The 27,160-nt window shown below is 35.5% G+C and overlaps 1 protein-coding gene across 2 annotated transcripts in view; it reads left to right on the forward strand.

The window, feature by feature from the left end:
* LOC123865413 (Down syndrome cell adhesion molecule-like protein Dscam2) overlaps window positions 1-27,160 on the forward strand; it is a 108,485-nt gene that overhangs the window by 55,605 nt on the left and 25,720 nt on the right. For both annotated transcript variants that reach the window (XM_045906413.1, XM_045906414.1), the window contains exons 3-5: window positions 14,857-14,932; window positions 17,578-17,642; window positions 26,566-26,620. In XM_045906413.1, coding sequence (XP_045762369.1) covers window positions 14,857-14,932; window positions 17,578-17,642; window positions 26,566-26,620 — 196 coding nt within the window. The remainder of the gene's footprint in view (window positions 1-14,856; window positions 14,933-17,577; window positions 17,643-26,565; window positions 26,621-27,160) is intronic.

Below are 27,160 nucleotides of genomic sequence, written 5' to 3' on the forward strand. Positions count from 1 at the left end.
TTATTACACCAACCACTCCGCAAAGAATTCGCTTAGTGTTACGAGTTCAGTGGAAATGGCTTCAGTGGGATTGCGAGGAATAAAAATAAAATCAAAACTGTGTTTTTTACGTAACTGATATAAATTCTAAATACTTAGAACATTTTTCTTAAGGTCACTCTTGAGATTAGTCATGACTCATGAGTTATGAAAATAACGCAGGTTTGGTTATATGACTAGACATTATGCTTCAATGTAGCCTCGCGGAATTCTAAGATAAAGTCAATGTCTATACTGACTCCTTTACCAAGATTCAATGAGCAGTTTTGCACGTAATTTAACTACGACCTACTAAAATAAATACACAAAAATAGTTATCCTATACCTTAAACGATCAAACGAGGTACGAGATATTATACAATAGGAGTCTCTTGGGATTAAAATGAAGTATTAATTATTTAAGAATGCAAATTCAAATTATTTTTATTCAATTAAACTTTTACAAGTGCTTTTGAATCGTCAAAATAATCTACCACTGGTTCGGAATGCTGTTCCTACCGAGAAGAACCAGCAAGAAACTCGGCGGTTGCTCTTTTCAAATGTACATTTGAAAAGAGCAACCGCCGCATGTACAATTTACAATAATATGCCATACTGTATACAAGCAATTGCAGCGCCGTGTATTGCTGGAGCGAATCAAATCCAAGCTTTTTTGTCATTTACATAATCTTCGATTGTATAATAAGCTTTTTTCAGGAGCATACTTTTAATAGATTTTTTAAACTTGTGTAAAGGCAAGTCTAAAATTGATTGTGGAATTTTATTATAAAATATTACACTCATTCCCACAAACGATTTTCCAACTTTCCTGAGGCGGAGCGTAGGATATGCGAGCCTATTACGGTTTCTAGTTTGCCGGTCGTGGAAATCACCGTTTTTTTTGTAACTATGAATGTTTTGTCGTACCCGTCGTAATATTTCAGATACCCTCTTTTCTGTTTGAAAACGAGTAAATATAACATCAATGATATTATGTAGATATCATGATTGCACATTGTTCCTTGACATAGACTTTAAAGAAAAAGTCATCATCATCATCATCAGCCTTTGGACATCCACTGTTGGACATAGGCCTTCCCTATAGAACGCCACCACACCCAGTCCCCTGCAGCCTTGAGTGGAGACCGCGTTTAAGCAAGCGTAGCGTGGGACGCCCTCCAGCACGATGGACCGACGATATAAAGCGGCTAGCGGGAAATGGCTGGATGAGAAAACAAAAAGTATAAAGATGCAAATCTATCTAATGATTGCACAGAGGCGCATACAAATGATCACGATTCACGGTTATCTATAGGATAAGTCCAAGCTTAGACAACGACGTTGTTTACACTGAGATTCCTGTGTGCTTTATTTTTAATCCATGAACAAAAACAGAGCAAAAGAGAGAAAGATATGCCTTTATTGTTTTGTCTATGATAGTAAACTCTAACATAAAAAGTTAGGATGCTATAAGTTTGGCGATTTATAGGTTACTGTGTGAGAAAAATAACACTATCCTAATCTTACTGATTTAGAGATTTCTCTACATAAAACCCCCTTCGCATATAAGTCGAAAACTTGAAGAAATATGTAGGCTGGTATTGATACAGTTGTTTGTTGTAGCCAAATAACGTAAATTCGTGTAAATTCGTATCTGTCCATATACATACCTAATGTAATAAGTGTAAATTAAAAATTTATAACACCCCCGACAAGCGAAGGTACAGTAACTAGAAAAGAGCTGATAACTTTCAAACTGCTTAACTGATTTTCTTGGATTATAGCTAAAAACACTCTCGATAAAGCCACCTTTCAAACAAAATAAAACTAAATTAAAATCGGTTCATTAGTTTAGGAGCCACGATGCCACAGACAGATACACAGATGCACACGTCAAACTTATAACAGCCCTCTTTTTGGGTCGGGGGTTAAAAAGGCTTTTCCAGACTAACTGAGTTGAGGGTTAGAAACTTTTTATACTAGAATCCTTTCATAATATAGGCACTCACTAAAAAGAGGATTTTTAGACAATCCACCCAAACGAAAACTAAAATAAACTGGTTTTTTTTTAAAATATTTGAACTAAAAAAGCAAACATCGTTACGAACTCAATATTTTTACAGTCTATGTATAATACGGCCCCAAGTTATCCTTTCATTGCACCACCATTGCATATGTCGGCATCGTCGGCATTTTTATCCAGCGAGAAAGTTTGAGCACAATATACAGTTGGTTTGAATGGGCTTCATAAAACTGCTAGCTTGAATAGGTGATGCGATCCTTTTCAAACGATTTGTAGTTTTATTTTTATGCCTTTAACGCTTGGACTATATGAAGAAGCTTTAAATATTGCCATTTGCAAGTTTTATAGCATATAAGGAGCTTTTTTTACAATAATAGAGTGCAATTACAACTCGTTGGTCAGTACTTAATGGTCTTTGCAGAAGTGCCACATCTGATACCCACTACAACGACAGGAGCAAGTGTGACTAGTTTCAGAATTGTAAGAGAACAGGCAGTTCCATTCACATATGTCATTGTAGTTGAGTTCATCGGCTGTTACAAAGGTGTAATCAATACTAGACAGCCCAAGAACTTCATAGTTCATAAGCAAATAGTCGAATACGTCATGATCACCGTACTATTCAACGCGACCACTCTGGCAACATTTATGCTGTTTGATTGCAGTGGTGATGTGGTCCATCTGAATAGACTTTAAACAGCAGGTATCTTTGAAGAAATATATCAACCCTTAGCCAGTTAACTCACAGTTATAATTCCTTATATATCTTGCTGCCCCTAAAATTTCTAATACATATTTTTCCTAGACAAAAATATCTTATTTTTTGTATACGAAACGACATTTTGTACAGTTCTGTCCTATATGAAAAATATCAAAAAATTGCCCGTAGAATTTTCTTCTACACAACCAAGGACGCGTGAGTTTTTCAAGACAACGTTAACGAGTATATACCTAATCAAGCTAAATAAACGTGCTTCGAACACGTTGTTTGAAGATAAAAAGTACACAATATGTTGGCAGCACCTGCGAAGCGTGAAGGAATAACTTCCTCCTACGCTAAACTCTTACGGAAAATTGATTTTGCGAAAGAGGCTTCTATAAACTGATAACTTTAGTATATTATAACAAACACGTAGGTTAAAGTATTATGTAGATTGTGAGGCGCACGAACTCACATAAATTTTTACACAAGTAAACCTTTTAACCAACTGCCTTCAAGGCTCCAACTTTTGTAACATGTTTTGTCTTGGGCATTTTATATAGCGCGAAAAGCAGATTAAAGTAGATATTTTTAACCCCCGACCCAAAAAGAGCGGTGTTACAATTTTGTCGTGTGTATCTGTCTACTGTGTATCTGTCTGTGGCATCGTAGCTCCTAAACTAATGAACCGATGTTCATTTAGTTTTTATCGTTTGAAAGGTGGCTTGATCGAGAGTGTTCTTAGCTATAATTCAAGAAAATCGGTCCAGCCGTTTGAAAGTTATCAGCTTTTTTCTAGTTACTGTAACCTTCACTTGTCGGGGGTGTTATACATTTTTAATTTACACATATTATTATCAGACTAAATGACACCGCGGAGTTTTCTGTAAGGATTTAAGGTTTTTTAAATCCCGTGAAGTTCCCCCGGATCTCACTTTGTTTTTCCGAGGTGAAAAATAGCCTATGCAATGCAAAAACCTGAAATGCAAATGCAAAAATACCTCTGTACCAAATAGATGATGCGCGCGACTTCGTCCAAGTGGGTGTATAAGTAGGTTTCTAAAAACCCGTGGAAACTATTTTTCGTAGCTTAGTCAACTGATAATCATATGTACTTTATCTGTCCTTTAAGTAGTCATTAAATTAATTTAAGTGAAAAACCTTAAAAATAAGAGATTAAGAGAAAATTTCGTTGTAACTGAACCCGAATTGGGACGCGCTGTAAATTCGACCAGAAAAATGAGTGGTGCACTAATGAATAGGAAATTTTCATCCCTGGACTTTTAAGGTTTATTCGGAATTTAATTTTAATGCTTTATATAATTGCTTCACCGTACTTCGTAATGGGAAAACAAATTAGGGGTGGTAGAGCGGTCAGTGACGTTCCCTTTACAGGTAAAAATTTATGATGGTTTTTTAATATGCCTCGCCTGGACTTTTTCTGATAAAAATATATAAAGCTCTTGATTTTTCACGAATATCCTATATACATATAAATTTGAGATAAATATCTGATCATACCGTCGATGAAGAGAAGTACCAACTACATAATAATATCTGAGAATATAAGAGTCGGATACTGGTGGAGATATCGAAATTCGAGTTGAAATTTAGGACATTCAAGTTAGTACCGACCTAAATGCTTCTGGTAATTACGGCAACCACTACCATGAAGATGTTAAATCTAGAAAATACGAGTAGGTATGCGAAAAGTAAAGAAATACGCTGACAACGATGTTCAGTCAGTTAGTATTTTATACTAAACTTTAATGTTCTTTATCAGCGGGATTTCCCTAGTGTTACACAAACAGTAACAAATTATAATTACAATTATTACCACCATTATTATACAAAGGATATACCTAATTGCAATTTGATGTCCAAAATGGCCGGTCGGTTCGCAATTGCAACATTTGCCACTAACGATGTTGCCATTAGTAACAATTATATTGAGACTGCTACCTAGTGGGCGCAAACTACCATACTTTCCGTTTTATTGGCCAATTAGAAAAATATTGAAGACATAATGGTAATAGTAGTTCATGTATGTATACGAGTTTCTTTATTCCAACATAACTTCTATATTCCTGAACAGATTTGCATGTATGGGGAATCGTTAGAATCCTTACACCATCTCAAGTGAAACTGGCTATAACTTTCACTTTAATACACACCAAACCTGACAATGTAAAGCGCAGTTTGTTTTTTTGAAAACTTTTTAAATTACTTGTAAAAAAACAAGCAAAAAGAAACAACTAATAAAACACCTACATTTTCCCTTCTCCACGCCTAATACTAACGTAAATTGTGGTTAGAGACTTGTGCAGTAATTCTCTCACACCTCAGCTAAGTTAACGGTGACACCAATTGTACTGAATGAATCGTACAACTCACAAACTGGGAAGAAAGTTCAGTCCTACAATTTACAAAATTGTTATGTCTGTGCCCAATTGCTTTACTTGGTTTTCTTTCTCGTGTCTGAAGCGTCTTGAGAAAGAGTTATGGAGTTAATTTTCTTAAGTACCTACTAATAACACGCCGAGTGATTTATATTTTCTTATTGCAAGATAAACTTGACCTTCGCGTCTATTTTATAGTAAACCATAGTCTACCTATCTACCATATTATGAAGTCTAATAAATAAATAGTTTTCACCGTCCATTTGTTTAACCGATTTTGATAAAGCTTGGTACAGAGATAGCTTGCATCAGAAGGTAGGCTACTGTTGATTCCAGAAAATTAAAGATTTTCTACAGGATTTTAAAAAATCTAAATCCACGTGAACGAATTCATGGGCAAGCATCATCTATTAATAAAACAATGTTTAGGTCTAGGTTGCAGCACGCTTAGAGCGGTTGGAGGTTGTAGAACACTTATACAATAATCAGGAATTTGAACACTCCACTTGTGCCGTTTGTGTTATATTAGAAGTACCTACTTAACTCGCAATTAATCCTATGTTCACAACGTATTTAGCTAAATATGCTACGTTGTTATAATCTTCGTACGTAGTAGAATAGGTATATCATGATCAACCCATTTCCGCCCCACTACTGAGTACGGGTCTCCTCTCAGAAGGGTTTAGGCCATAGTCTGCCACGCTGGCCCAATGCGGATCGGCAGAATAGGTATATGTCGCAATGAAATTATTTAAACCGGGGTTTGATCAAATCTCACATAATATACACGTATGTTGGAGTTTGATATTCAGCAATAAGCCATAATTAATAATCCAAATGCAGATATATCGCGAATGTATATGGAATGACTCTAATGCAGTTAAAAACATTCAATGCATCATGAATATCAATATAAAAATCAACTCATCAAAACAAAGTAAAGCGTTATCTAAGAAAAAGTACATTAGAAACGAAAGAAAAGCGTTAGTAGAAACGAAATCCTGCCTGCGAGGGTAGATCGCGCGGTAACGATTCCATTTTTGTTAGGGCTCTTTCACATGAGCAATACCAGTATGCGATCTTGTTGATTAGTTTTATTTAAATTTTATATTATTAAGAAGGTGACCAGATGAGAAATTCTGAAGACAAGTCGTGGTGGCGCTTGCTAGGGAATGCCTATGTTCAACAGTGGATGTACTCATGCTGATATAATAATAATGATAATGATAATAACTAGAAATTTTAAGGGTTCTTAATTTTCACTTACTTATTTATTCTCGATATTTTTACTTTCAACCGCAATTTCGACTGTATATTTTTTAACGTCCGTTAAAAAAGCGTTCAAATAGAACAAATGAATTCCCAAGTATCTGTTCACACGTCAACGCTTTTTTAACGCGCACTTTGTATTTTCAGCGCAACGCCGGGGTTTAACGCAACGGTTTTTTAGCGCTCGTGCGAATTAGGGCTGATTATTCTGCTTTCATTTGATGAAAAGCCGTCAAGTGCAAAACGTATTTTTGAGTTATCGCCAAAAGCGAAATTTTTTTTTCAAAAACTACTGTTTTTAAAAATTATGATACGAAGAACTAAGGTTTTTATTTACTTATTAGTTTGGTCTTCTTCATAGCAAACTTTTTTGGAAATGCCAGTTTTTTCTAAATTCCCTATTCCTTAGCGATAATTCCTGAACTTTTTCAGTTAACGTCTTTTTAAATATATTAGGTGAGATGACAGAATTATGGGTCAGACAAAAATCTTGCATCTGCGATTTATGTGATAGCGTCTTTACAACGAAGCCCAAAAGCAGTTGCGGGCTTCCGCAACTCATTAATGTGGCCGGTCCATTAGAAAAGGCGTAACTAAGATTTTGCCTTCGTCTGCCGAGTTCCAACTTCTATAAATCCTCTTCAATTGTTCCTGAAAATTAAGCTTTTGGGAAACTTTATACCTTGGTATTCCTATTTAAAACGATTATTAATTTTGGCATCTGAAAACAGACAGATACATAAACGTAGATTTTATTTAAATTCCGATATAAGTTAGCCCTTGACTGCGATCTTACCTGGTGGTGAGTGATTATGTATTTTAAGATAGAAGCGGAAGTTTTGGAAGGAGTATGAATTTTCAAAAAACCCGTACCTCTGATTGGTTTCTACTTTCTACACGGCTTCGTACCGGAGCGCTACATCGCTTGCGTGCTGCGGTAGATGGGTATCTAGCCACGTCCGAAGCCTCCCACCAGACAATAAAGTAGATCTATACTTACTGATGTTTTTTAACTATAATCGAGGAGCTGGCGAACAAAAGGGTGTATTTAGGTCCACTTGTGATAAAAATACATCTTTTTTCATGCGGACGTTTTTGGCCCACTGAATACAATCCTAAAGCCGTTTCCAACAAAATGGGCTACAACTGTTCCAAATTTGAGTCCAAAGTTAATGAGTATGATCAAAAAAAATAAAAAAAGTAAAATTTAATTTCTTATTATTATTTAAATATATTTAATTATTATTATTTAGTTGTGTTGCAATAATTTTTCAAAATAAACATAACCCGAAACTAAAACTTAAAAAAACCATCGGTAGTTTGGGAACTTGAACAACACATGCATTTTATGAACTAACACAGGTAGGCGTTCAGGGAATATTGTATTTCAGTAGAGTTGAATGCACAAGTTGTGCACCGGGGCAAACTGAAAATTGAAATTTTCGCTGTTGAATTTTAACCGAGTTTGAATGAAGCCTCATTAAACGCGTTGGCGTAGCAAAATGCAATTTATCGTCGAAGAGAGTGCTGCAAAATGTATATTATTTTGGTCTATAAGGCTGCTGTTAAACGACGCGAAAGTATTCATACGGCCGCCGTGTCGGGCAGTAGCTGCTCCTTCAGTAGTCATCATCATCATCCTGTACCCAATTACCCATCGCCGGCCCACTACTGAGGACAGGTCTCCTCTCAAAATATGTGGGTACAGTCCGCCACGCTAACTAAGTGCGTCAGACTTCACACACCTTTTAGAACATACTCGTAATATGAGGCATGGCAGGCATACCGATTTCCTCACAATGTTTTTATTCACCGTTAAAGCAAGTGATATTTATTGATTAAAATGCACATAACTCCGAAAAGTTACAGGCTGAAAGCGGATTAAACCCACGAACTCCTGTAAAGAAGGTGGATGTCTTAATATAAGCCTATCACGGCTCGAATAGTACGAGTACTTAGTAGCGAAACATTATCGCCTTTACCGATGGCATTTACCACCACTTACCACCACTTACCACTTATCACGTACCCACCTACCGCTCGCGAATGCGTCAAAACGCAGAAATACGCGAGCGAAATTCAGCGCGCGCCATCATTACCTGCCTGCACGTACATTTCTATACGACATGTTCGAGTGGAATCAAGCTCACGTTTTTCCGTTTGCACCCAGCCTTATAGTACCTACATAGCAGTAGCATTGTGATAGGCTTCTATTGCGGACTTTGGCCAGCTACAGGCTTTTGCCGGCGTCAGTGACAAAGTATCAATGCGTCAAGATGTCCTTGAGAGACAGCTTTACAGTAAAATGGGAACTGAGGAATCCTTGATAAATAATGACACATCTTTACAAATATTGGTTGTTTTTTTTTAATTGTTGATGTAGAATACTGCTGCTTTTATTAAGGAACGAAAAATAAAACATAGTTTTTAGGATTCGATAAACTTTACCCACTAAGCATGCCAACTATTACTATTTTCTCAATGTTTCATGTAGAAGGGTGCTAGTATTTGTTCATAGCCGAAACAAGACTTTTAGTGTCCTTTACTTATTATTTTTAACTAGGCACTGAAACAATACGTGAACAAACGATAAATATAATTCTATGACAATAATATAATTAATTACAGTGCCAACCCTATTACGTGCTATTACTAAGCCTCCGCTGTCCATCCGTCTGTCCGTCCGTCTCTGTCAACAGTTCGTATCTCGTGAACCGTAATGGGTAGAGCGTTGACATTTTCAGTGTATTTCTATTGCCATTATAACAACAAATAATAAAAAAAGACGTTATAGTACGACGCGATGGTACGGAACACTTCGTGTGCGAATTCGACTCACAATAATTGTTGGGTTTTGGAAGAAATCTATATACTAATAAATAAAATTGGAGTGTCTGTCTGTAATTTCGAAATAACTACCTCATATTAAGCTCATATGGTTATTTGAACGATACCATAATTGAATCACACGTTTTTAAAATTTTTGTCTGTCTGTCTGTCTGTCTGTCTGTCTGTCTGTCTGTCTGTCTGTCTGTCTGTCTGTCTGTCTGTCTGTTTGAAAAGGCTAATCTTTGGAACGGCTGAACCGATTTTGACGGGACTTTCACAGGCAAGTAGAGGATTGACCAGGGCGTAAAATAGGCTACTTTTTTAACCGACTTTTAAAAAGGGAGTTGTGTTTTTCTACCTATGTACACCGAAATCTCCGAGATTTCTGAACCGATTTGCGTCATTTCTTTTTTAATCGATAGAGGAACTTTGCGACATTGTTTCATAAAAAATTTGGAGTCCAACTCCTCAATCCTGATGCTGCAGGGGATCTGACCAATCCACGCGGGCGAAGCTGCGGGCATCAGCTAGTACGAAATAAAAGAGATTAGAGAAGTTAAAGGAAAGTGTTCTCTTTCAAAGGGTTGAACAAACTCAAAATGGAATGTTCAGTGAAACAGTTTGTACACAGGTTGTTGGAGGGAATTGAGCATGGAGATATCAGTGGTGAATTCGAGTAGATACAGTTGAATTTCAATGAATGCCAAATGGCGATTCATTGTTACCAAAATTGTCGCGGTAATGTCCGCTTATTTCGTTTAATCGTGTAGGTGAATTATTTATGTCGTGTGATAATTATTTTAAATTATTTAGTGCGATGCAGTGGGTAGAGCTATGCAATAAATTATGAGCGTCGACAGTTGTGGTTTACTGTATCATTTTATTATTTAATGGATTAGATAATAATCATATTGCGGATAGATCATACTTTCACCTATTATTAACGAATAAAGAAATAACCAGCTATAATTTTTTATCAAGTTTAAAATATATTTTGTGTTGTATGTCTAATATTGTATGGTTGAAAAGTAGGTGTATTACTAGTGTTTACTAATTGTCTTTAAATTTAATAGTATAGAATTGAGAACCTTTTTGAAAGTGCTTTAAAAATAGATTATTATAGGTACTTGTACCTACCTACTCAAGACGAATTCTTCCATCCATGACTACACTTTCAGCTAAGAGGAATAATAGTCTGTACATATTTTATATGCAAATAATAGTTATAGATATTTTCCCTTATAAATTTTCTATTTTCTATAAATTCATAACACCCCCGACAAGTGAAGGTTACAGTAACTAGAAAAGAGCTGATAACTTTCAAACGGCTGAACCGATTTTCTTGGATTATAGCTAAGAACACTTTCGATCAAGCCACCTTTCAAACAAAAAAAAAATCAGTCCATTAGTTTAGGAGCTACGATGCCACAGACACATACAATGATACACAGATACACACGTCAAACTTATAACACCCCTCTATTTGGGTCGGGGGTTAAGAAATATTAATAAAGGTTCTTCTTGTATTTATTGCAGGTACCTATGTTAGATTTTAAAAACGTCCAATTGTACTTCTAGCTACCTCATTTCAAAAATAGAGATTTCTTGTTTTCAATTTTGCTGAATGGAATATCCGAGTTTCCGTTTCAATTCCCAGAGCTGATTCTGCTGCATATTACTTAAAGAAAAACCAGTAGTACCTGTTGTGTTTTTATTTATGCAAAGATTCTTTAAGATTGTGAAATCGTAACTCAGAAAACTTTTTAAGGAGTTGTGTTTTAGGCAAGATTTATCTATTTTAAGTTAAGTTTTCTTCTTGAATTCCATTACAATTATTACGAGTCATCGTATTGGAGTACTGAATCGCTTGGCGGCTTGCTTTTGCTGGTAGGGTAATAACTAGCCACGGCCAAAGCTCACTAGCAGACTAGACCAGGGACAATTTAGAAATTATGAATTCCCTAATACCCTCGGGAAGGAATCGAACCCTCAGACCTCCCACTAATAAGACCACAGCACTCACCACTGCGCCAGGCAGGTTGTCAAAATTACGGTAGTGTACGACCTGAATAGCTTCATACTACATGTACAAGTCTGATGTGAAATAAATCCATCGTTATATTGTGGTGAAAAACTGAATTATATCAGAGAACACCATTTCAAAATTCATATAAAAGTGCGAACTTAAAGTTAAAACAATTATTATTATTCGTGTGATATATAAGTTACTGAATTTTCCACAAAAGCACGTACAGCGAATAAATAAATTGCGTTACAGTTTCATCGAAAATCAACCGTCGCGTCGTCGACTCAATCGTGTTTTTAGTCAGACTTTATTCAAACGAGATTAAAAAGTAACTAAAAATCTAATATTACGGCATTGATCATATTGTTACAGGGACAACTCTTTCTTTCGTTGTTGTCAATAACGAAGCAATTGCTAGATGTAAAACGCAACGTTACCCCGTGCCCTATAATAACAAAATTCGTATGGTAAGTAGAGTCAACATTTTGTCCGATGCTGAATTTGTATATGTCTTCGTTCGAGTTTGGTTTGATTTTTGAGAGCAATTTTAAATGTTTGAGAAAGAAGGATTATAATTTTGACATTTTGAGTCAAAGTCTCTTTTGCAAAGACTTTTTCTCTTTTCTTTTTCAAAGACTTTTTTTCTTTTTTTGAGTCTTTTGAAGAGACTTTGTAAGTAAATTCAATGATGTTTTACCAAGGAGATCTACCAAACCAACGACTAATATTAAAACAATTTTATCTTACGTAACGCGTAACACGTGATACGTAATCGTAAAATCATTACTTTCGTCGGAATTATGAGAAATTGGACAATTTCACGGCAGTTTCAACGTCAAGGCGCAATTTGGAACGCCACAGTGCTTAATGAGGCTTCATTCAGACGTGGCTGAAATCAGGCTGAAATCGAACTCTGCAGAACATTTCAATTCAATTTTAAAAGCGTAGTAACAACTTGTATCTAACTCCAGTGAATGAGAGCGTACATTTAAATTCCTGAAACAGTTATATAAACTGCTCTAATTTAACTGGTCAAATATAGGATGATCAATTATATTTATCATTCACGATAGCTTGCCGATGCTCACGATGCTTGACCACAATGATAAACAGTGATGATGTGACCTAAGATGGAACGCGTTTATGTAGATGCCTATTCAGTATTCACTCTTGTTTTAAAGATACCCGGACTGCAAATAGTAGGAAATGCAACTCGCAGAAGAGTATACTAAACCTTAGCCATGTGAATGAAGAATGATGACGCAAAACTTTTCGCGCGTGTAGATGGAACGTATGAATGGAAGCTCGCTCGACGTCTTGCAATACTCTGATGCGGTGGTAAAACGGTGAAGGAGGGACAAGATCGACAAGTACCTGAGCACAATGTCCGAAACATAAAACTCCTATTTAACACTGATAAGCCAGCAACCTTACAGTGGTGATAATAAAAAAATGAAACAGAAGCTATAATGCTTTGTTACTGCTTTAAAATCAATTTGTTATACTTATTCAAATATTTGATTGGGCCTGTGCGCAAATTACACCGGCAATATGTAAAAAAGTTATAAATTCAAAAGGTTTATTAAAAATCAGTCCGGGAATAACTTAAAACATTTTAACTCGGAGCGGATTTTAATGAATGTACGGAATTTAAGAAGCAAGACCAGCGTAAAATTATGAATTTAATACTTCAATGTTTTACACAGCCTCCCACAAAGATGAACAAGTGTTCATCCGCTCTATTATAATTGTTTTCAAAGCTTGTACATTTTAATTAAAATATAGCATACAATACGTAGTGTGGGACGCCCTCCAGCACGATGGACCGATGACATTAAGCGGCTGGCGGGAAGTGGCTGGATGAGGAAGGCTGAGGACCGGGTGTGGTGGCGCTCTTTAGGGAAGGCCTATGTCCAGCAGAGGACGTCCACAGGCTAATGATGATGATGATAGCATACAAGCCAGAATCTCCGAACTTAAGCAGGGGTTTTATTTCCAAAACCAATATCGTCTTTCAAATAACATTCAAGGCGTTTAATTGGGGTCAGCAATCATTATGATCAACCTACGAGTAACTCATCGACTCACCACTGAATACGAGTCTTCTTTTAGAATCAGAAGTGTTTGGCTATAGTCCACCACGCTGGCCCAGTGCGGACTGGTAGATTTCACACACCTTTAAGAAATTTTCCTCACGGTGTTTTCCTTTACCGTTAAAGCAAGTGATACAATGAAAACTCACATGACCCCGAAAAGTTAGAGATGCGTGTCCCGGAATGAACGCCGGACCGCGCCGCCGGAATAGGACCTTAAGCCCTAGGCTAATAAAAATTTCACCATCAGAATAATAAAAAGCACTAAACTATGAATATACAAAAGTATAATTTATATTGTGTGGATTAAAAAGAAACGCCGTGTGTATTGAGTGCTGAGTACTGTATGATTCGGATGTGAGATGGAGCGAGCTAATAGTGACGCGTCATTAGCTAATGGGCAAGAAACCACTGCAGTGAGCTATATTATCCTCCACGTTTTTGCCATGTTTTTACTCTGTTGTATGCCTATTGCCTACTCTGTGCTCTATATTACAGCGGGCGATGACTTGTGCTAATAAACCTGTTTATAACTCCATTTATATTGCACGAGCTTACTATATTGAAAGTAATTAGTCTTATTGAAATAAATGAATGAAAAACTCAGTGCTAAAAGCATAGTAGGAAATCTATATCAGATATGTAAAGGATTGTTTGGAAAATATATTCCCTACTTTTATTGATGTGAAATTCAATATAAATCATAGTTATGCTAGGATAAGATACGCCAGAAGGAATGCCCACATAATATTGATAATTGTCTCATCATATACGAAGACTCGTTTATTATTTCGGACTCAACTCAACTACAACTCAATTACAAGTGATCAGTTAGTAAATTATAATATGAGACAATTATAGGCACGCTTTGGAGATACTAATTAAACCATGCCAAAATTTATACTTAAATATTGAAGGAGCATAAAAATAAAACAGATATATAACGGATATATATTATAGGATAAGATAACCTGAGATATATATGTATTCTTAAGTTGTTTGGCTACATCATCAGCAGGAAGGTACCATCTTACGTAGTCGAGTCCTCAATTAAATTCAACGCATGATCTTACAAAGACACCAAAAGAGGATGCTGGAAGAGGATCATAAGAGGATTAGGGAATAATAATTGTAACCTACAACCAAGCCTTTCTGCCAAATATGATTGAGCTCAACTAGCGTATTCCTTGATCTTATTTAATATATTACTAGGTATATTATATTATGTTGTCATGTCGTTATTCCTACATGTTATGTTAGGCTTAGCCACCGAGAACACAACAATACATCGGATGATTGCTTGGACTATAATAGGATAACAGTTGGCCATTTCTCACATCCAGAATATGTATAACAAAGTACCTACACAACATACGTTTCGTGTATTTACCTACAGATACAATACCTACTAAAAATATCTGCTATGCTGTTACTTTTAAAGATAAGTTTAAATAGTTTAAGAAAAAGATTATTAAAACAAGACATTTCTTTTGTTTCAGTTGTAGCTATAACCATCAACTTCATCGCATCGAAAACGCAACAAGACCACACTCTTCTCTTCAAACAATATTACAGGTAATCTAAACTCTATAATATATAACTCTGACTTTTTTAATTTAAACATCACGTATGCACTGTTTCTATCACCCTGCCAAGTCACTAAAGGTTGACTATAAAAGAATGTCTCTGGGTATTGAGTTCACCTACCACCTATTTCTTTTTAAGTTCTAAAAACATCATGGCCTAATAACAAAAAAAATTACACTAGTTATGCGAATTTTAAAGAAATTGACAATTTATCTATGGTATTGTATTGCAAGTTTAGGTCCAATCCATACCACCCCATCTATCATCAATTATGTAGCTTCCATTATTTACAATTACAGCACTGCATCCACCAGAGGTATCATTTGCTACTGATTTACTGAAACATAAATTCTGCATCACTACGCGAGAATTCACGACGGGGTATTTCACGACTTTATCAATTCCGAATCCAGAAAACTGGTACTTCAATAAGTACATGACTTTTATTTTATACTAGCCGATGCCCGTGACTTCACCCGCGTGGATTTAGGTTTTCCAAAATCCCGTGGGAACTCTTTGATTTTCCGGGATAAAAAGTAGTCTTTGTCCAGGATATTACCTATCTCCATTCCAAATTTCAACCAAAGGAGTAACAAACATATACACACACGCACACACATACACACAAACTTTCGCTTTTATAATATTCGTGTGAAGTGTGACAGTGTGATTAGTGTGATAAATCCAGCGTAACGTAATGTTTTCTTGAAACACATGCTAAAGAGGTTGCTATATCTATCTCACTTCTTGGTGCTGTAGTGTCATGTTTGGAGTTTGATTCCTGGCAGGAATACTTAATTGAAAATTAAGTAATTCACTCTTATTTAGTACTAGAGGATGCCCGCGACTTCGTCCGCGTGGATTTAGGTTTTAAAGATCCCGTGGGAACTGTTTGATTTTCCGGGATACAAAGTAGCCTATGTCCGTCCCCGGGATATAAGCTAACCCTGTACCAAACGTCAGAATCGGTTAAACTGTTGGGCTGTGAAAAGGTAGCAGACAGACAGACAGACAGACATACAGATAGACAGACAGACAGACAGACACACTTTCGCATTTATAATATTAAGTAGGGATGGTAGGAGGCTTTAGCCGTGGCTATTTAGCTTGATCTTTTTAAAAGCACCATTGTATCACGCCATGTAGGAAGCGATTCAAATGTACGTTTAGTGAAAACTGCCCTACAAAGTTAGCTCGCTTGTATCTTAGACTCCTCACTTAGCTACCTGCCAACGACCATCGTATACTAAACCTATCTCCCAATTTTATTAAGACTTACTCTCTCATGAACCACCCTCTTCGGGCATTCACAAACCACAAAATACGCATTAGGGCAAACAGCAATTTATAAATGTCGAAGTTAGTATCCAGTGCAAAGTTATTTGCAAACATTAAAAGGTAATAGGGGAGTCTATTCAATTCTATCTGGCTTTAATATCCAGAAACGCAATAAAACATCCCTCCAAGCCGTGTTGTTACTTTGACACTGTTAACTCGTAAAATTGTAAGGACGGTGATACACTGAGAGAAAAATCCATACTAATACGATCCAAAAGTGTATGATCTATCTGTCAGTCTGTTTGTCCGTCGTTTTCTTTTTATGGCTCATCCACTACACGATCTTAATGGGCACAAAATTTATATAGCTTGCATACGTGAGACGTTTACTTTTGCTGATGTCGTAAAATTAATAGTCTCATGAGAAAAAATATTGATAAAGATATTAATTGTTCGCGGACTTAACGGGCTTTAGTTAGTTAAAACTGATATCGTTGGTAGTTTTTCAAGCGATTATCGATCTCTGAATGTTATACATTATGATAGTATATTGCTGCAGTATTGTAATAGAGAACTATACATGTTTTTGCTGTAAAATTTTAAATTTTTATCTCAAAAGCAATGCCAAAAATAATAATTTAAACCATCGCGTGTGCCCGCACCATTACACAGTACACTCGGTGACATAAAAGTTTAAAGCCAATAAAAATACGAGCATCCACTGTAACAGCTGATAAGCGCTTTTTTATTTCACTGTCCGACATTAATGTTGAGACACTTTTTGCCTTGATTGTCTTCTTTTTGAAGGATTTTTTCGAAGTACCTTCTTAGTTATTTTCATTTGGTATCTATTTGCCTTCCTAAACTAATTTAAAGACACCATAAATGAAGTTCCATTAGATAAAAATCTTTTTGATCCCGGGGGAACTCTTTGGTTTTCCCACGACTTTTTCGGTGTGGATTTAGGTTATTTAAAAATCCCGTGAGAGCTCTTTGTTTTCCGGGACAGAAAGTAGCTTATGTCCTTCCCCGGGATGCAAACCATCTCTGTCTATAAATGCAAGCTATTTCTATACTGAATTTCGTCAAAACGGTTAAACGGATGGGCCTTAAAAAGTTAGCAGACGGACAGACATTTTTGCATTTAAATATGATATTATTATTGTATCTATAAATAAATGGGCAAATAAAATTTAATTAAGATTCAATTTTTTTATTTTTGTATTATTTCAATTTTTCCAATTTTATATGAAAAAATATTGTAATATTCTTGTCACAAACATCGTTTATAATATATTTTTGTCGTTGATAAAGACAAATTACATCCAAGTATCGATAATCTTTCTTGTTCCCAGGGAACCCACATCCTTCCCCGGGGCGGGGATTAGTGATAAGATCCCGGTTGACAAGCGGGATTATGGTGAGTGATTCGTATCTATATTTCTACTCCCCAATGCCTTGATCAATTCTTTTTACCCAATTCCTTTAGTGCCACCATACATATTGAATTATAAAGCCTCTGTTATGATGTAACAAAAATGTTCTGACCAGCAGTGGTATGCACAGGATTTGAAGTCTGGGTATGCACAACTTAAGTAAGTATTGTGGCTTATTCTGTTCAACGCAATCTTTAAACTTAAATTGATAGGTCTAAATTTATTGCTATTCTTTCATAATGCTTCCTGCGGAAAAGGATAGGACCAGATTCAACTTAGTTTAGTTTAGAGATTGTGTATCTACCTACAACACGATTAGCCACACTATTTATTTAATTGCAGGTCGTAAATAAGAGCTAATTCAAAACGGTAAGCAGTGCTTATAAGCCTCTATGGCCTGCATGCCACTGAAGACCAGGCGACCAATGGTTCAGTGTCACTATAAATGTTGGATTCCACTTTGTTATAGTAAAAAATCAATGTAACTGAAACACTTTTACTGATCACAGTATCAACATAATAATATGGTTACAGAAACGCCTATAATATTTCACTCTGTCTATAATATCTTAAAGTGCTAATTATAGATCATCAATAAATACTGAGAAATGTTATAATCAGTGCCCAATATTCCACATCTGCTGCAGCATTGGTGTCATCAGTAAATCCTTAGATTTACCAAGAAGTCTTTGTAAAGGGGCCAAACCTCAGACCATTGACTAACGAATTTTCGTGACTTGAGCGTACTATATCCAAATCGTAACAAAGAAGTCTCAATTGAAATTGAATTGAAATATGCTTTATTGCACACCAACTTAAAAAGAAACACAAAAGTAAAACAATACACAACAAAAACAGTAGTACAATTTGGCGGCCTTATCACTTTGACGCGATTTTTGCCAGGAAACCACGTTACAGAGGATATAATGACTAGTGAAAAAGGGTAAAAGGTTGATATATTTATGGTAATTTTAGCAAGTAGCTAATAGCAAGAGTCAAGGATATTATACGGATTAAAAGTTCAAACTTTGACAATTATGAAGATCAAAGCTGTGAAGTCCATTACAAACGAAATGAAATTCGCTTTACATTAGAACTCTACAATCTTTTAGCCAAACCCATCTAAGTATAATACCTATAGAAAAGAATACAATGTTTGTACACTCCAGAAAAATATCTATTGAACATAAAATGGTGTTCGTGATGTTTAAAGAGAGGAAAGATGTTTGTATAACTGGAGACTGTTTATTTTTTATTTACTTAACTTTTCTTCACGAAAGTACAAAAGATATAACTAAATGCCCGGCGAAAGCTGCTATCTATTTTGTTCTATTGTAAAGCAAAGTATCTACTAGCAATAAAACTTGCAGGTGTCAGCTCTGGCAAGTCACTTGCACTGTGTAAATATTCACACTAGGTCAATTTCTGCAAATTCGAACACTTAAAACTTGCTGAAATAGATTTGTTGCAAGTGTTTACACAGTGCAGATGAAGTGACATTTGAAAAATCATGCAACGTAATTGTACAATTTTATTTCAATCTTTTGTCTAGAAGAACACATAGATATTTTAAAAGTATCTCTGTCTGTTACCTTTTAACTGTTCATTCAAACATTAAAATCTCCACAATGATAAAAAGTATAAAGATAACTTACATTCGCGAGACGGGCATAGGCTACTTTTTATTTAGAACTTTTGAAAACCTAAATCTACGCAGAGGAAGTCTTGTGCGTCATCTTGTATTATTTCATCATAACAAAATATAATTTAGGTGAATTACTTACAAACAAAATTTCGTAGAACAAACATATTCAAACTTATGAACCCCAAAAATCAGTGACCAGTGACTGAAAATAATTTATTTTTTCGGGACCCAAATCATAATAATCTTAAACAAAAAAGTTACTCGCAGAATTTAATTTTCTACCGAGTCTCATTTCGTGTAAAAAAGAGAGCATTGTTGTGGAAAACAACTTTCGTATCGGTCCTCTTTGAAAAGAATAAAGTTGTAAGATAAAAGTGTTTTCAAAAAAACTGGGAAACAACTGCGCCGCTCCCACTGAAACTTTTGGGTCTAGTTCCCAGCGTTTTGTGGTATAAGTAGGTGTGGTGTACAAGTCAGTGCAAAAATTTGTGTACACATTTTTTTCTTAATTTTTATATTAAATTTTATACGACTGGATCAATGCTACATCGTGTTTTGAGGACTTGCTACGTCCGATCGCTGTATTGAGATCTCGCGTTTGAGCGTTCGACATATCAGCTCCGGCTGACAATGTCTAGTCTCCTAGAATGTCTAGTATGCTAAAGTGCCTGGTGTCCTGTTACGTCTAACTATTCGTGTGGTTCAAACGTGGCATCTAGCAGATCTTGATCGCGAAGACTGAAAATTTGTGTGTGGAGTGGAGTGTACAAACGCGGCAGGAACTACAAGCAGCCTTTTAAACTGACGCGAAACAAACCAAATTGATAGGTGAAATATAGAAGCGATACCTTTTACAAAACCATTTTTAAAACAGAAATTTCCGATGCGAATGTAAAATTTCTTGTTTTGAACATCACTTTGTTCTTATTCAAGTTAAATATTTTCAAAATTTATTTCGAGAAAAATAACTTCAGACACTTAGGTATGTAATCAGCTCATAACTCATTGAACTGATAGTACCTACTTAAATATTTAAAAAGCTTGCTGTCCCGCCTTGGTCTCCCTTGGCTGGAATTTGGAAATCCTTTCTTATTATTCCTTCTACGTTATATAATGAACAAATTGGAAAACTAATGTACAAAACCTTAAGTTTCATATTATGTAGCTATTGTCTTATGAAGATGTTTGAGAAGAAAAACAAGTTTGGTAATACTTAATGGAAATAATTAGAAAATATTATGATTTTGCATTTGATTAAAATAGTCAGAATATAAACAAGAGAGGAGTCAGAGATGAAAATCTGGCATGTAGTTTATTTTTGACTGGTAAAGCTGCTCAATCTTATTAATACGCCAGTGCAAGCATAATCAAATCAGACTAAATATAAGATAATATTGTAACACGATGAATCACACTAATATTATAAAGGCAAAAGTTTGTATGTGTGTGTGTGTGTGTGTGTATGTTTGTTACTCTTTCACGCAATAACTACTGAATGGATTTGGCTGAAATTTGGAATGGAGATAGATAATATCCTGGATTAGCACATAGGCTACTTTTTATCCCGGAAAATCAAAGAGTTCCTACGGGATTTTAAAAAACCGAAATCCACGCAGGCGAAGCCGCGGGCATCTTCTAGTGCAATATAAATGAAGTAAAATGCCTAATAGTGTTATATTTTTCTGGCGTCACAGTTCAGATAATATTATATTGATAAGGTCATAAATATGTAAAATATATTTTCAAATACCTATACAGTGTTCGGTTTTTCGCTCCCACAGTACACTAAACTTTTGCCTATTGAAGTGGAGAAATTGCGGAGGAGATTGTTCGGAAATTTGCTCCAGAGTTTTCTAGGGATCTCGATTTTCATTTGGCCGTTTTTTCAGTTAATTAATAGCAGTAAAGTTTTTGTTGCGGCTAATTGATGCATCGTTGAACGGGCTCCCTGGAAAATAATTACCTATAGGTACCTAGGTCCTTTTAAGTTTTCAAAAACTCTATACTTACTTTTCCTTTTCTAATGCGAAATACTTATTACGTAGGTAATCGCTACGATTTTAACTAACGGCAAGACATTTCAACTAATAAATAAGGGCTCATTATTTATGTACTAATAGAGTTTAAAAGATTGATTGTGTATCTATACCTACTTAATTACTTATATATGAAAATGTATTCTATCTTTGTGTGCCCCTTGCACAGTATAAGTCTATAAGTAGGTAGGTACTGACTATATACCTATTCGACTGCGATGAAACCTTGTACAGTTATTTTTAGGACTTGCGGGAAGGTTTCAGATATTATTATTATATTAATTTCTGATATATCAATATAGTCGTTTGTAAAAAGTGGCATTGCTACGTATAGATTAGCATATCATAGATTTTGTATAGAGTGACCAGATAATTTATAGCTGTTTAGTGTCAAGATCTAAGCTTTCAAGTAAAAATGTCAAAGACAGTCCAGGTTTCCACCTAAGCGGAAAGGAGAGGAATGTGTTCAGTCGACGAATCAAATTTTTTAAAAACAACGTGATAATTTTTTCGCGTCATCTATTGAGACGAGAGTGATTGGTAGACTGAAGACATCTCCTCTCCGCTCCGCTTGAGTCGAAACAAGGTCTTAGGTAGGTAAAGTACTAAAATTAATATATTTGCATTATATAATGTACAGTCGGCCTCAAAAGTCCATATAGAATAAGTAAACAGTAAGTTTATTTAAGGTTGATATTATTGACAGTTAATATTTAGTTGTGTGAGTGAGCATGCGAGTGATTCAAAGCATTGCTTGCTGCACGGTTTTAGCCTTTAAGCTATGTATGGACTTTCGACGTCGACCGTACACTACTAACTACTAGTATACCTAATTTTAGTACCACAGACCGTACAATTATGAATTTCAAAATTTAAAAACTTTATCAAACGATTCCGCAGCGCACTTACGCACGGTTTAGTTCTGTAGAGGCCGCATGAACCTAACTCGGTACTGCACTCAAAACTTGTGCAGTTGCGGGAAAAGTTTTGCAGTCTATCCTCGGTAATCTATATTCACTAAATGAAAAGCTAATTTCAACTTTATTTCGTGTTGTGTAAAGTGGAATTTTAATTGCAATAAAACTTGTAGTTTTTTATCCGAAGGATCTGTGTGTTTGACGCTCACGATAAAGTTTTTGAATAAAGTTCGAAGTGTTGGAACTAATTAACATTGAACTCAACGTTAATTATACATTCGATCCATCCATTGAATTTTCTCCTCAATGTATAAAGGTATAAATGAATTTTAAATTTGTTTTTATACCAACTTCATATTACAGAAATGGAAGCACTTGAAATATTAATTCTGAAATAACGTAGGTACTGTATGCTTTTTTAAAATTGCATAAAAAGTTTTGATTAATAATGCGTGGATTTAAACTTTTTTGTATGTAAGTGCAGTGCGCGACAGGTTGAGATGGCAACCGGGGTGGGGACGGCCCGCACATCCGCCCCGCACATCCCCCGCACTAACCCGCTGCGGGTGAGCGCGGGTGACGTGCGGGTGTGTACCGATTGCGTACTATATGTACTATAGGTACCTACTTGTATTCGAATAAGAGTATTTTAACAGTTTCCAAATGTAAACACACTAGTAGTAAGTATAAGTTTTATAAAGTTTCCACATTCAAAACGTTATCAAACAATACTTCGTTTCTGCGCGGTATGCTATGTAGATTGTAGACGCATAAAGCTAAGTTGGTACGGTACTCTAAACTGGTACGACTAGAGAAAAGTTTGTTATCAACACACACATCACATCTAAAGGTTCCCACGCACTCGAACTGAACTGCAGCTGAACTGCGCGTCGCGTCAGCGCCCCGCACGATATTCTCCCCTCAGTTCAAGTGCGTGGGCACCTTAAGTAAAGATAGAAAGAACCAACAACCTAATTTAAACTTTATCCATTGCAACGTGATATTAAATTTTTTAATTAGAAAGTTTAGTAAGGCAATTTATTAGACCGGAACTCTCAGTCATAATTATGAGCTTATAAGATAGAAATCTTATTGAAATTTCTGAATGCTTGGTATGACCAACGCACGTATTGATATAAAAATAGTTAATTGCGTCTAGGGGATGTGATTCAAGCTAGGGCCTGCGCCCATATCGCTCCGAGTCGAAATGCACCGGATGCATAGGGTAGTGTTGGTTATAAATTATAACCCTTAAAATCTTTGCTTTTTCCGGGATAAAAGTTGCATATGTTAATTTCCGGCCTGCATGCTACTTCTGTACCATATATATACCGTTTAATATATATATAGTACATATATATATAGTACTATACTATAGTACTTTTTAGCCCGGAAAATCAAAGAATTCCCATGGGATTTATATGGTACCATACCATACACTATATAAGTCCATCCGTCCATCTGTCTGTCAGCGGGCTCTATCTTACTCATGAACCATAATAAGCCGAAAGCTGAAATTTTAACCACTTTAGCGATATATAATAAAAAACCTAGATTGGCGATTTCCAAAATAACTGCCAAATCCACTTAAAAAGTATATCTTCTATTATGGTACAGAACCCTTCGTGTTCGAGTCCAACTCGCACTTGACCGTTTTCTTTATTATTAGTACTTCTAATAACTGAAGCGATACTAAGAACCTAAGTTACTTGATAAACGAGATCATTATGACCTAATTACAAACGATTGTATTCGCCAAGTTCTCACAACTAGGTCACATCAGCCTCACAACAAACTCCATTCAATTTAACTTTATCTTCATAGTAAAACATGGATTGGTACTTAAACTGGAAAAAAATATAAAACTTTTCCTTCATTCGAAATTATACTTAATGATACAGTGTTCAAAGATGAAATTAGCTTGTATCGATTATCGATAAACTTTTGCTGAGGCTGCACAAGTTTTAAGTGCCGTGCCGGGTTGGATTCATAAGGGATATTTTAGAACCGAACCATGTAAAAATCAGTGGGTACTTTTTAAAACGTTCCTACAAAATACCTACTTGCATAAACATCTATAATATTGATATTTATCCATACTAATATTATAAATGCGAAAGTGTGTCTGTCTGTCTGTATGATAGCTTAGTATGGACGGACAGCGGAGGCTTAGTTATAGGGTCCCGTTGGACCCCTTCAGGTACCAACCCTAAAACAATAAGACAGGTTAATTAAGAAGTAATAATTCTGTTGTCATTTGTTTTTATATTTAGATTAAGAATATGACTGCAGTTGAACAAAAGAAATACATAATGCTAATTAAAATCTCATTAAAAAGTGATTAAAAGTCAACAAAATTTATTAATGAAAATCTGTTTTATTCATAAACTTTTCTTTAATTGCTCAAATTTTTATCTTAAATCTGCATTTTGTTCTGTTAAGAACAAAATGCAAGTTAAACGACGAAGTATTTGGAATTTATTACGTTGCAGTGGCTTGCAATTGTGAGTTTTTCAATTTTTCTGTTTCCATTTATTCTTTACTAGATGATGGCCGTAACTTTGTCCGCTTGGATTTTTCTTACAAAGGAACTCTTTGATTTTTCGGTATAAAAATCCGGAATAAATATTGCGTATATCAGTCTCCAGGATGCAAGGGATCTCGGTACCGAATAGGTAGATGATACCAGCGACATTGTTAATGTGGATTTAGGTTTTTGTCTGTAAGTAGGTACCTTGTTTGGTCAAAACGGGTCAAACGGATGGACCGTAAAAAGACACCCTTCAGGCCCAAAATGTTGAATTGCTACACTTTCGCATTTATAAATTACTTGGTATGGATTTACTTTTTTATATGTTAGAGATTTCATAGGGTCACTTTGCATAGGACATCATGAATAAAAGAAACTATCACTGCATTCTAACAACCTTGTTAAAAAATGAATTCTAAACATAACCAACATAATTAATTCATAATACCTAATGAAAAATTATTCGAGCACAAAAAATCCAAAACGAATATTTTACTATACATCAACTCCTCGTAATAGTTCAATTGAAATTCCACTCTAAACATCAAGACGTTAAGTTGAAATCAGCTTGTACCTATTTATCTAGGCAGATTACTGAGAGAAAGCGCAGAAAACTTACAACTTTGACCGCGGTTGCACAAGTTATAAGTACCGTACGGGCTACCAACGACGTAGGTACCTACACCAAGTTAGGTTGCCGGTTGTCCTGTGGCCTCTACAGAACTTGACTGCATGGAAGTGGAAACTGATCGCTTGGAAGTGTTTATGAAGTTTAAACTTTATAAACTAAATATACAGCTGGCTATACGTTTTTGAGTACCGCAGTTTCAAAGACTCTCATTTGGATTTGATCTCGTTCAGAAAACTAAAAAAAATCATTTCATCTTTTCAAAAATTGTCTGTCAGAAAACTTTCTGTCGCACTCACTCGGCGAAAACCAGTAGGTACGTACCTAGCGTAGCTACCCGATTCGATAAAATTCTGAGTCTGCGGTATGTCTAAGGACCCCGTAACGACGGCGTCCTTACGGGGTCCATACCTTATAGTAACAAAACTTAATAAGCAGAGCGTCTCTCCAGCGCGCGTCAGAATTTTTTCTGATAGATAATTTTCTGGCTGCGTTGGTTTCTCATAGATAGATAATTAACATGGCATCTTAAACTGCTCAAACAAAGCATTTCAAACTAAAACATAGAACAAGATTATTTGTGCAATCAAAACTTTGCTATAGGCATAAAAGGAAAACGTTGAATTTCGATTGGATATACATTCGATATGGATTACGGGAGGGTAGCCGGAAAATTTTGACCGCAGCTGCACGAGTTTGAAGTAAAGTTCCGTGTTAGAGCTGTGCGGCCTAGAATTGAGCACTGTGAGTGAATTGAGCACTCTATGATGCTGAATTTCCAATTTAATGTTATGAAGGATTTTCGAAAATTGAGGCTTCAGCTGAGTGCTTGCTAATCAGAATGCAATGCCTGGCCTTCAATTTTTGTGATACCTTTAAATTACTAAGCTATTATTTCACAGGTATTTTTATCCAAATAACAAATAATTTAATTGTAGATATAAAAATATTACATAGGTAGGCTACGAATAACAATATAGGTAAGTAATAAATATGTATATCAAAACCCAAAATCTCCGTTTGGTTTTATGATTCTTTACGAAATTCATTTATTCGACCTAGTTAGATTCTGATTATATAGGTACTTTTGTTATAATAAATTTTATAAAAAAGAAAATCATTAATATTGTGTTACTTTTGTTTTGTTTCAGGTATACATTTTCAGAGTGTAGAGTCTGAAACATTGCACAATTCTAGAAAATCTAGGTAAGAATTGTCATAATGTTTATCTTTTTTACAATAGGCAGAGGTAGGTTAATGTTTGGTTACTATTTTAGCAATTATAACCAGAACGAGTAGTTCTTACTGCACGAAATCATTACTAATATTATAAATGCTAAAGTGTGTGTCTGTCTGTCTGCCACCTTTCATCAGAAAAGTTGCATCAGTATAGAAGCAGCTTCTATGGAAGGAGATAGGCTACTTTTGGTCCTGGAAAATTAAAGAGAATTAACACAGACTTTTTAAAAAACCTAAAATCCATATGGGCGAAGATCTGTTAATTAATTGGTTTCTTTTAGTTTCAACAATGACAGACAACAGTTATGATATTACAATAAGTTTAATTTTTTTTGAATTTTAATCAATCAATTCGTTTGGATAAGTTTTCCTCTAACTGGATTTATACAAACAATGCATTAAAACCATGAATTCCATTTAAAATATTTTGATGTATATGATGCTTTGTTATATGCCTAAACCATAATTTTGCAAATGAAGCTTGGACTACAGCCAAAACGGCCATAA

Source organism: Maniola jurtina, chromosome 5 (assembly GCF_905333055.1).
Source record: "Maniola jurtina chromosome 5, ilManJurt1.1, whole genome shotgun sequence".
NCBI classification, from domain to species: domain Eukaryota; kingdom Metazoa; phylum Arthropoda; class Insecta; order Lepidoptera; family Nymphalidae; genus Maniola; species Maniola jurtina.